This window comes from Nothoprocta perdicaria, unplaced genomic scaffold (genome assembly GCF_003342845.1).
Source record: "Nothoprocta perdicaria isolate Ctin4 unplaced genomic scaffold, notPer1 scaffold_224, whole genome shotgun sequence".
NCBI classification, from domain to species: domain Eukaryota; kingdom Metazoa; phylum Chordata; class Aves; order Tinamiformes; family Tinamidae; genus Nothoprocta; species Nothoprocta perdicaria.
The window spans coordinates 749,658-761,955 of record NW_020455437.1 but is presented as its reverse complement, the minus strand read 5'-3'; the positions used below and the strand labels follow the sequence as shown (position 1 = coordinate 761,955).

Here is a 12,298-nt window from a genome sequence, read left to right as displayed (position 1 = left end):
TTTTGGACTGTTTGGGGTTTGAAAAACTCGAAGGGCCCCCGGCCTCCCGCAGTCAGAACTGCAGCGGTGCGTGCGCGTGTGCGGCTTTGGGCGTGCGCGTCGTGGGCGCTCCGTGTGTGCAGCGAGTCCCTGTGCGTGTGAGTGTTCACGTCGAGTCTGTGTGTGCAGGGGGTGCGTGGACGTACGTGCCCGGCGCGGTGCGTGTGTGCACATCGCTGGGTGCGTGTGTGCACGTCGAGGGGTGYGTGTGCACGTCGCGGGGTGCATGTACGTGTGTGTGCACGTCAGGATGTGTGTGCTCGCGCGCGCACCGTTGGGGCTCGTCCGCGGGCCCGATGCCTCCCTGCGCGCTCGGCCCCGTGCCAGCCCGACGGGGCGCCCGGCCCGCGGGGACCGTGTCAGGGAAGCAGCAGGATCCCAGCGCCCCCGAGCCCGCCTTTGGATCCAGCGGCTGGATCCCGGAGCTCCCCGGACGTGCGGCGTGTCCCAGCAAAGCCGCGGTCCCCGGGGGCGGGTTGCGGCCGGGCCGCGGGAGCCGCCGCTGCCGGAGCGGGGACACGAACACGACAGGCGGCGGGGGGGAAGGTCCCGTTTTTACAGAGGAGGAAAGCGGGGGCCGTTTTTATCGCTACGATTAATTACCGGTTAGGACATAAGTGTTCGCGCGTGGACAGACCCCCCGCGCGGCCCCGTCCCATCCCGTCCCGCTGCCTCCCGCCGGGCGCCGCTCCCGCTGCCCGGGAAGGCGCCGCGCCGGGAAGCGGCGCCGGGGGAGCGGGGCGGCCCGCGCAGCTCCGGCCGTGACGGCGGCGGCTTCGGCGCGTTTCGGTTTTTCACAATAAACGGAAACGCTCCTCGCGGGGCTGCGCTGCCTCCTCGTCCCGCGCTTGCCCGGGCCGGGGGGGGAAGAGACACGGAAGGGGCGACCAGGGGGAGCAAAACCTGCGACACGGGGGTCGCGGCCCGGGGGCAGCGGCTGCTTCGCGCCTCTTATTTTAACAACGAGAGAGGGAGGCTGAAGTGCACGGAGGCAAATTCCTGGTTTTGGTGAATTTGGGGGGGGGGGGGGGAAGGGGGGGGGGGCAATATGCTGGTTTTGGTGAAGTGGGGGGGGGGGGGGGCAGAGGGGAAAAGGAGCAGGGAGAAAGCAGAGTCAGACACCGAATTTCCAAAGCCACTTTATAAAGCAAATAAAAAATATTTACTGATTCGATACACTCACACCAAAAAAAATATATATCGAGAAAGTGTACTAAAAAAGGATGGAAATTATGCATTGAGTAGCTATTTTAAATTAGATATCAAAATGGACAAATACAGACTCGGGCCTCGCTTATGTTACAAGAACAGAGTCAAGAGCTGGCACAAGTTGTACAAGTGGAAATGTTTTACCGCAAAGTCCCAAAGCTGGTTCCATTTTTTTTCCCCTATTTTTTTCTTTTGTGAGAAATTTGCAGAGGTGCCGGCAGCTCCGTGGCCGCCGCGCTGCTAAAAATCCCGTGTGCAGTGGCTGGGGGGATGCAGCAACTCGTAGGACGAGGCAGAACCGCGCACGGGCGCTCGTCCTGACCCGCCGCCCCCCACATGCCCCAYTGCAGCCACAGGAGCCTCCCAGGAGAAAAAAAAAAATCGTTTCTGTAAGAAATGTACACAAAAAGGATAGATTTAAAAACTACAGGGCTGGTTGCGGGATTCCATTTTCCCCACCCCATTTAATTAAAAAAAAAAACCCTCGCACTCTTTTCGATCCTTCTCTAAAGGAAAGGAGAGCCGGTGGGGCGGAGGGCTGGTTCCAGCTCTATCTCCCGGCTAGTTCCAGCTGTATCTCCCCGCGGGCGGCGGCAGCGGGTAGGGCCTCCCTGGGCCGTAGGCCTGCAAAGGCAACAAAGGCAGCTGTTAGGATTAAAACGGTGGGAAGGGGCAGCTCCCCCAAGGTCCCTGCTCATGGGGTGGGAAAGAGGCCCCAGGAGCCCCAGTGTCCAAGGGYGCCAAGCACCAAGGAGCTGCCCCCGGGCTGCAAGAGCACTGCGGCTTTGCTGGAGACGCTTCCCTTGCACAGGGAATAACACCAGGAATGCTGCRTTAGGAAAGCCCCTTGGAGATGCGAGAGGCTCGAATACTGTGGGTAGGAAGAGTTAATCACTTTATAGAAGGGGAAAAAATCATTTTTCTTGACCAAATATGTTCTAAGTTCAGTTGCAAGCAATCTTAGGCTAAAGTATAAAAAACAGAGTTTTCTAGAGGCATGTGCATAAAAGACAGATTTTTACAGATAGATTTAAAAAAAGTATTATTTCTGTAACAGAAGYGGCATTTTTCACTGCTCCTTCAGTTTTAAATACTAGAGGCAATATCTCTTGCACGCCTTGGCAACAACTGCAGACTAACTATATATTGGCCTTTCAATTTACCTACCTTAACAGAAGGTTTCATAAAAGGGAAAGCTCCATGTGAAACATTTCCAGCTATTCCAAACCCCAATACATTTTCAATACCAAATGTCAGCAGTGTTATCGTGCCATCCACAGCTAAAGTGGAGAAAAAAAGGCTTTCTCAAGAGAAACCAGTTTCTTATACCCTATTTACAAAAAAACCTAAAGATGCACCACTCCCSGCCATCAGGAAGGTCTTCTTTCTATATATTTATATACAAATAGATTTTATTGAAATTAAAAGAGAAACAAGCTGCGCATACCCCTGCAAAACCCCTTCAGTTTTACAAATAGCTCCCTGCCAGCTCGTGTATGARGGTCCCATTTATGTACCTTTAAAACAGCCACCTAAGAGCTTATTTGGGCACCCAATCACACAGAATTATGAAATAACCCCCCCCAAAAGCCAAACACCTCTGCTACGGGCTGACTCCTCTGCTGCGATGCCTGGAGCCGCTGTGGGAAAAGGGCCCCTATCCCAGAGCCACCCAGATCCATGGCAGTTGTATTAATTTTGCGAGCACTTTGCAGCAGGGTATTTATTAACCTCTCCAGGCYGTGTTCTGTATGCGGCAAAAGGGGRAAAAAAAAGAGAAAAATAGAGAATTCCGAGCTGAAAGGGCCCAAAGATAATTATTTATGCTCCTGTGTGTCACCACTTCCACTTGAATCCCTTTTCAAGGCTTTAGAGCTTTGAAATTTATAGACAGCAAGGGCGGATTCAATTATTGCGGCGGCTCACGGCGCACTCCGAGAGGGCTCCTGGTTTCACATTCGTGCTTGGCAGTGCCAAAGAAATAGTGGCCGTTGGAAGACCACTCAGGAAAACAACCTGGGAAAGGCACCTGTGCAACTCAAACAGTGACTGAAACCAGAAAGCACCGTGATGGATAAGGAAAAATGACTTAGGAAAAAGACAGATTTAGTTGGGATATTTCCCCCCATGACCGGCGTGTATTTGCACGCCAGAAGCTGGACCTGTGCCCAGGTTTAGCTCCGCTGTGCAGCGGCCGGGCGCCAGGGTGTCCATGTCCCGGTGCCTCCGGGATGCTCTGAGCGGGTGCGCGCCGAATCCGGGCCTCTCTCACCCCACTCTTCCCTCTGGCGTCGGCACTGCAAGGGAAGGAGCAGGGGAGGCTCCTCAGGCCTCTCCGCAGGGCTCGGCGGCACCACAGTGGCGCCGCTGGATCGTGCCGGCCGCACCGCGGAATCCCGGGCGGAATTCCCACAAAACCGGGAAGGGCATTAGCACCAGCAGYAAAGGAGGCCAGGATGTTATCGAGGACACGTAGTACAGGACAGAATTTATCTATGTGCAAATTGCCACCTACTTCTGCTGGCAGCAATAAATAGGAGAGACACCAAATTTGTGTTTGCTGCATAATACAAGTATTTGAGGGAAAAAAAGAAAAACTAAGAAGGCATTAGAAATGTGGCACGTGCAGGAGAAGGAGCTGAACCAGACCCCCCAGAAGGGAGATTTCAAGTCGCTCATGCCCCAGTTTCCATACAAAGAGCTGCTGTGAGYTCTTCCCCTCAATTCCCCATTACCACTCCACAAACTCCCACAGCTGAGCAAAAGTTCAGATTTACAAAACCTGTGAGAGAACGGAAACACCCCACGCCTCATGTGAAAAGCTGTGATGTATTTTAAGTTAATTATCACCTGGTAAATACACGAGAGCTTATGCAGATTGTTTAAATTGTAGCATTAGAAAAAGGAAAGCAAAACAAGCTGCTGTTTTCAACATACATGTTTAAACGCAGCGTTTTATAACGTAGTGATGGCCAGGTCACTTACAATTTGGGAAGAGGTTCTCCTATTTTGTTCACTTGTTCTCATTTAAGCACCTGTTTTCATGTGTAATTCACAGCCTTGCTCGTTTCTCTCCTCACCAGAACATGACATTAATGTAGTTTTTCAGTCCTAAGAAATCTAGTCAGCATTTGAGCAAAACACATCATTAAGTTTTAAGAAGCTGCGTTTTACAGACGTACTGGCCAGAAACTCTTCTGTCCCCCAGGCACGCAGCTTATGCACTTTCCTGCAGCAGGGCAAACCTGGCTGCAACGCTTGCTTCCCAATTATATTTTCCCAAATATACAAGTGTGTAATTTACTGGCCCACTTGATCTAGCTCTAACAAAGCAGTTGCAGCACAGGCGCTTAAACAAACTCAGCTCAGGAAGTCCTGGCGAGGCTGCCCCTGCACCTTGTGGCCACGCATGAAGGAAATGCAAATCCCAAGGAGAGAAATGTGGGCAAAAAAAGGGCCCGTTTTCATACCTGTCTTCCCCTGTCCATGCGATCTTCGGGTCTCTGTGGGTAGTTCATTGGTCCGCCCAGGGCCTGGTACTGGCTCGGCTGGTACTGTCCTTGGGCCGGCAGCATGCGGTTCCAAGCGAGGAGAGGGGCGGCCCCGGCGCTCCTGTGCGAATAGAAAGGAATTCGACACTGAGCTTAACTCTTAAAGGAAGGCTTTGGTGTGACACAGTGTGCTAGGCTGATGGCATTGGGGTTAAGTGATGTGATCGGCATCGGAGAGAAACGCTTCCACCCCGACCACGCACACAACGGAGCTGTGGATGGTCATGGAGACACAGGGTGGGGAAAAAAGCTCTTCCAGAACCTCTCACTGAAGGGCCGTGGGTGTTACTTGCTTTCCTCACCACAGCTTGGAAGTTAGAGGACTGTTCTACTGCAAAATCAGTTTTACAGACCAGACATTTGGGTGTTTTTTTATTTTAAATCCCTTGGCAGGATCTTGCCCACCTTGTGCCGGAGGGGCAGATCTGCCACTTCATCAACAGGGACCTGGAATGCAGACTGAAACGCAGCCACGGCCACGTTAGCTCGACGTAACACGCCATCCAAACAGCAAACATGTGCCGGACAGCAGAATGAGGCTTTATTTTCGAGACGCCCAGGCCCTTTCTGCGAGTTCATTCTTTGTAGTTAATTGCAGGTTGCAAATGAATTCTTACGGCGAGCATGCTGAATCTAGGCTGGGGGCCGGGGCTGTTTTTCCCAGCCATTATCCTGCTCAATATGTCAGAAGGTCCGATCGGGAAGAAACCTTTTCAAGTTCTATTGATGCCGTTTTCAATTGACCACGGTGACCTAGCAACATAAGCACTAATTGGCAGGGCCCGGCTGACATTCGGCGTACAGTTCAGAYGGGAGCGCCAATCCTGCGTCCATTATAGGCTAGTTTGCCGTCCGGCATCACGACGAGCAAGAAATGTTTTAATTGCCTTCAAGTGCCCACCTAGCATTACTAGCATAAAGCAACAGGTGTAACGCAACAAATCACTGTTTGCTTAAAAATATTTAGAAATTAGGAAAAAAAAAAAAAAAGGCCACGGGCATGATAGAGTCTTTAATGCCGAGCACCGCTGAGGACGCAGGTCATTAAAGAATTCAAAATAGTTATGTTTGGCACAATAATGTGTTGTTGTAGCACGAAAATATGGAGTAGTTGAGACTGCTGATCTCTTGTGACTTGTGCTTGAGAGCGGGCTGAGTGCTGCGTGGAGGGAAGGTGGCATTTGGTACCTCGCTGCCACCCCAACTCGCCAAATCTGCCGTTGCTTTGCTCATCTCTGAGGAGCCTTGGGTTAAGATGAACTGGGCTCCAGCCTCGGAGGAGGAACCTGTTTGCTCTCAGCTGCTCGCGCAGCGTAGGGGAGAGGTCTGAATTTTGGGGACGAAAGCGACCAAGCCCCAAACGACCAAGCCAGCATGTAGCCAGCGGCACCGCGCGACTCGGTACAGCCAAGGAAGCGACGCTGGAGGGGAAAGGTCTTTCATGGGGGAATTTCTCCCATGGCAACGGAGATGGACTTTAGATCAAGACAAAGAGAAATTAATATAAGATTAAAGTGAAGGAAAATGGGCAATTTGGACATGAATATTTTCTGCTTTTCAATACAAGTCTTATGGTTTAAAGGCTTTGCCCACAGAACAACCAGCCATGCCTGGGCACATTAAAATCTGTCCAAATTTCCCAAAGGCAAAAATCTCCAGCCACCTCCAGAGGTGAAATCCCTTGGTTCCTGCTTATAGCAGCATGACCTTACCCAACAAATACAAACTTGGCAATTCCCATGTTAGTATTTGCGCATGTTCATTTTTAACACAAGCCAAATGGTCTCCCTGAACTGAGCAGTTTGGTTTTTCGTATCTGGGATGTCTATCTAGAAATGCCCAAYTTGACCCAAATCATTTGCTAGGTGAAGCAAAACAGCATTTCCTCAAAGTTACTTGCATATTACATTTTCTGAAACTAAGCATTAAGCAGCATTGTAGGTACGGTATTCATTTTGATCAAGTGTTTTGAGTACTAAGATTTTGTTATTTCATTATTCCCAGAAAGCAGCAGCGTCCCCAGGCAGAGCCTAACGTTTAGCTGCAAGGTGCAGAGCAGTGAATTCCTCGTGTAACTCACGTCTGTACTGGCATCATTCGGGTGCTGCAACTCTCTTAACGCACTTGTGATAGTCTCAGGAGCTGGAGATCACAGGCAAATGTTTGTCACAGGTCTGGAACAAAAAAGTTCCAAGCACACTGCATTTGAGGTTAATAAGTAGAATTTGAGGCCATTTTAGCTGCAAGGCRATCTTTTAAGATATGTAATCTTAAAGCCAGAAAGCAGCATAAAGCTCCCCTCAACTACGCACTGCTCCTAGGGGCCAGCATTTTAGCTCTTCAGCAGAGCYGTTTGGTGAGGCAGAGCCTTGGCGCGTCCCAGCACCAGCCCCGCTGGAAGTGCCACGGGATGAGCAGGTGGAGCAACACTTGGCAGCAGCGCTGCCCACCACAGGAACATCAGTCACGAGGCAGCTGCGACTTCTCACCCCAAACTACGGGAGAAGCTGCAAAACAAAAAAGACAGCCAAAGACCTTGGCTGAAGGGTTTACTGGCAGGGACAGGGCTTCAGAATCACAGAAGGGTTGAGGTTGGAAGGGACCTCTAGAGATCATCTAGTCCAACCCCCCTGCTCCAGCAGGGACTCCCAGAGCACGCATCCAGGTGGGTTTGAAGATCTCCAGGGAAGGAGCCTCCACAGCCTCCCTGGGCAGCCTGTGCCAGGGCTCTGCCACCCTCACACTAAAGCTGTTCTACCCCACATGGAGATGGAACTGCCTGGGTTTCAACTTACACCCATTGCCCCTTGCCCTGTCACTGGCCACCACTGAGAAGAGCTTGGCCCCTTCCTCCCTACATTCCCCCTTCATGTGCTTATACATATTAATCAGATGCCCTCTCATCCTTCTCTTCTCCAGAGAATACAGGCCCAACTCAGTCTCTCCTCGTACAAGAGATGCTCCATTCCCTTAATCATCTTAATCATTTTTGTTGCCTATTTTCAGGGCTGCCCTCCTTGATTCTGCACAGCACAGAGGCTGTCGCCTCCGGTCTAMCCCCTCACCTGAAGGGGCAGGTGCAGAGGCCAGCCTCTCTTTCCACCCCCTTCTCCCAGGTGCTGCAAGGACAGAAACCTTCGGCCGCTCTCCGTGCCGGCACTCGCGGCTTCCCGCAAGCAGGAGCGGAGCCAGAGGTGGCAGCAGCCACTCCCTGGCCTGCTCCTTCCCTCCTGTTAGGGATCCGAAAACCCCACGTGAGGGCTACACTCCCACAGGTTTCCCATCTTTTCCCGCTAAAATGGCACCAACAGGGTCTACAGCCCATGCGTGAGGAATTCAACATCATCCCATAGCACTGAACGCACTGGCTCCTCTTCTGACTGCTGCAGAATTATTTACCCCCAGCACTATGACTGACCAGCAGCGACTTCTATAGACTATCAGAGCTAARACAAGAAATAAGTTGGGGGAGAAGCAGCACAGTGTAAAAATGCTGATTTTGTACAAAAGCTACAAAGTCGTTCTCCAGACTCCCTAAAGCTTTTGTTCTGGGCCAGGACGTTTTTCAATTTAAGTTGCCTTAGGGGATACACAGTTCCTCATGTTTAGAAACTGAAYACTGAAGGCTCAATACTGCAACTCAAAAACCACTCTGGACAAGACTGAATCATACAAAGATATGTACCTGCAAACCAAATGGCTGTTGGTTAAATGTTAACAAACACTTCCTAAAATACTAATATAAATTGAATGCAGCAACATTGTGACTCGATACCCTGTCAAATCTTACAACTATGTAAAAAGAAAAAAAAAAACAAAAGTTTTGAGTGAGAAACCAACAGTTTAGGTGGAAAGGACTGATTTACATGGGAACTGAGAAACTCTTTCACTTTGCAAAAACGAACAGCCTGGAAAAAAAACACAAAAGCAGAGCGCTGTAAACCCCACCATGGGCTACTGAGGTGCCGCAATATTTCATAAAATTAAACCACRTAGGCTGCTCTTAATTCATGTTTGGGAGGAGCAGCAGACACAGGCAAACTCAGCACTCCAAGCTTCCAGCGCGGGATGAGGGAGCTGCGGAGACTTCAAGGGGGGCCAGACCGGTTGCCATGGGAAGTGTGATTATAGAGGGCTCAATAAATTCTCCCAGCGCTGATATTTTCCATTTGCACATAAAAAACATGCAAAAAGGAGAAAAAAAAGAGGGGAAAAAGTGTAGAAATTACATCTCCTATACACTCCTGTTCCTCCCTAAACATAAATTAATTATTCATAGCTTTCTCAGGTATATGGGAATTAATAAAGTCCCCCTGACTTAAGGGCATAAAACCTACCAGTGAAGGCGTGCACGTAAAACATCCCTTATTATGGAACCATGTCACATTCTTTCTATTTGATGGCACTTATTGGGCCGCAGATTCCATAATCCTTCCCCGAGCCCCTTCTGCATTTAATTCAGTCGAGCCTTAAGTAGTTAAAGAAACTGTTTTCAGTGGCAACTAATAACTACTGACCTACAGCGACACTGCCCTACAATAGGCTTGTCAGGTCTGAAAAAGTTGCACCAAAGAAGCTGATTAGGACTTCAAGAGGTTTGTAGCAAGAATCAATGGCCGGTCTGTGCTAATGCTGCGGTCGCGGCGCAGAAATGATAAAAGTGGAACACCATTAGTTATGCCTCATTAAGCTCCACAACCCTCCTAAAAAGAAATTTGTTTAGCCTGTCCAACATCTAATGCAGTTTTAAGCTCTCTGTGTCCAATTTCACGGTATCTCAAAAGCTTCAATAAGATGAGGGCCAAAGAACCAAGAACAGTACCAAAGCGCCAACAGTAAAGTTAATTTTGAAGTCTGAGTTTTAATGGGGAGTGTTTTTGCTGCGGCTTTTTTTAATACAGAGTAAGGGAAACTTTTAAGAGACGAACCCTGCACAGTGTACACACAAAATAGAATAGGGCCTTACCTTCGAAAAAACTGCTGTACAGCGTAACTTTGATAAACAGCAAAATCCAAAGCAAGGATTAAAAAGCCCCAGGAACCTCCCCAGAACCAGGCACATCTGCCCCATGTTTTTCAAGACCTGAATCCCACAGCCTTACCTTTGGGGCGACTGCGGAAACAGCGGYGTCGGACCTCGCCATGAATCTTGGGGCCTAAGATCTAGGGAGTAAAGCAAAAAAGTTTAGTAGCAAAAGAAAGAGTATTATAGACATGGCTTCTACTTTTTGCATCTCATCATTGATTTTTCAACATGCCACAAAGCCTGTTTTAARAAGGCAGGCAGAACAGAAAAGCCCAAATTGAATACGCTACCAAATACACTTAATCAAATCTTATTTGGTCAATATTGGTGAGCTAATATTTTGGCAGAGTCTGTTTGCATCAGACACTGCCAAGTTCAATACTGACGAAAGGCAACATTTGCTTGCATCTTTTTTTTTTTTTTTTTTTTTTCTTTCTCCTTTTCTTTTAGTATATACCACAAATTTCAAGCTATAAAGAGAACGTTTTAATTGCTGGAGCTACCCCACCAGTCAATGTTTCAACACTTCACAGGTATCAAGTGTTCTCTGCAATTCTTAGCAATGCAAAGAGATGACAGCAGCTGTAAGAACTGAAGACTTCATTAATTTCATACTTATCCTACAAACTTTGGGTTTTTTTTTTTTTTTGAGTAGAAACTTGGCAAAGACAGCCCTGCTGTTACAGCAAGCGGCCCAGGAAAGGACCACCCACTTCTCAATTGTTTCCTCTACCCAAACTAACCCCGTACAAAGCCAGAGCAGTAACAAGGTTGCTTTAAGGGGGAGCTGCAATTAAATGCTTGTTGTCCTTCTAAATAAACTGGTGGGTAAACAGGATGAAAGAAAAGCTTATCAATAGCTCCCAGGCAGCTCTCGGCACGGATTGTGCATCCCTCAAAAGCTGCAGCCTCAGCAACACCTTTGATTAGCTTCAATGGCGCTGAAGTGGGACCTCATTTTAACAGCTGGTTCCAGCAGTTGCCTAATGGGCACCGCGTGACAGGAGGGGAAGATCCAGGGAAACTGGGGATATTCACCAGGCTAAAGCTCTCCCGAATTTGAAAGGAATAAGTGGACAAGCCTCCCTACTCATCTTGCAGTAGGATCCCTCAAACCTGCTGCTGTGACCGCTGCTCACTATCAACTGCGATGGGTTATTTCGTATATGTTGGACATGCAACTGCTCTAAAACATCACAGAGAAGATGGCAGAGCAGATGTTTGCTCCAAATGCCCTGAGGACTCAGATACATAGCCCTTTTATACTGAGCAGCCTGTCAGAAGAGCAGGGATTTTGAAAAACATGAATGGCAGGTGCTGAAATGACTCTTGTGATGCCAGACTGGAATATAAAACTAAGGCAATATAGGTAAGCCTGGGTGCGTAACCCCAGCTTCAACTCCTTGGGAGCAACAAAATACTAAAGAGTCTTAAACTCATGCCTTAAAAGGCACCAGGAAGACAAAGCTGCTGAAAATAATGATTTATTGTTAATTCTGCAACAGTTTTCACAGACATGAGACGGACTGTTCTAAAGCTAGAGCATCTTTTGTGCACATTCCCGTGTCTCATCAGCAGGAAAAGCACCAGGGACCCCCCTACAAGAGCACTCAGTTTTCCTTCTGCTTGCAAAAGCCACCCCCTATATTGCACCTCTCCCTCCTGCCTTTCAGCCACAGCTCCAAACTTTAATCAATTTTTTTTTAGCCTTATTTTTTCTGCTCCCGAGCTAGGATCAACTGAGGACTGCACGAGAAACCCCTGCCCAGCAGGGCTCCTGTTCMCGTAGCACATGGATCCCTAAATAAGGGCTAGCCAAAAACCCTCAGTCCTTTCTTTCCACCTGATGCCCTGAGAGGCCAACTACCCCCTGCTGTTACTGCGTCTKGTGGCAGCTCTAGGGAGTAGCTTAAGAAAAACATTAATGAAACAATTTAAACAACAACCACCACCACCCACATATTTAAAAGCCGTCTTGTTACTGCATATTTTTATGGCTGACAACAGTTTTGGAGGGGGAAAAAGCTCAGAGCAGTGAACTGTACTTCAAAAAGGCACAGAATTGGAGGAAAAAAAAGGCAATTAATATTTCCCTTAGTCTTTAAAACTTAGGCATTTCCTAGAGCTATAAGGCTAAATAAACTGCCTTCTCTAGCAGCTCCTCAAGTAACAATTTATCTAATCAGCAGGGCAATCAAAGACGAGATTTTGTGTTTACTGATTGCACTAATCAAAATCACTTTTCAAATGCAGCTAATTGACAAGTTTACCGACTGAAAGTCATAAATCAGATAGCCTGGATTGCAGGCACCAAATGTGCCATTCAGGGAGTGCGGCCACCCTGCACTTGACTCCCCAAGTTATCAGCACAGACAATTATTCATCAGCTGAAAATTGGCACATCCAAGTCAAATCAGAGACGAGCAGCAAGCGACACCCCCGGCAGCCTCTCGAAGAGGAGACAGCACTTTGG

At 48.7% G+C, this 12,298-nt stretch overlaps 1 protein-coding gene across 1 annotated transcript in view; it reads right to left on the bottom strand.

Moving 5' to 3' along the window:
• Positions 1-1,223: 1,223 nt before the first annotated feature.
• Positions 1,224-12,298, bottom strand: part of XRN2 (5'-3' exoribonuclease 2) — a 49,432-nt gene continuing 38,357 nt past the window's right edge. Inside the window, exons 28-30 of the mRNA XM_026039243.1 lie at positions 9,902-9,962; positions 4,719-4,860; positions 1,224-1,872 (exon numbers count right to left, since the gene is read on the bottom strand). Coding sequence (XP_025895028.1) covers positions 1,810-1,872; positions 4,719-4,860; positions 9,902-9,962 — 266 coding nt within the window. The 3' untranslated portion in view covers positions 1,224-1,809. The remainder of the gene's footprint in view (positions 1,873-4,718; positions 4,861-9,901; positions 9,963-12,298) is intronic.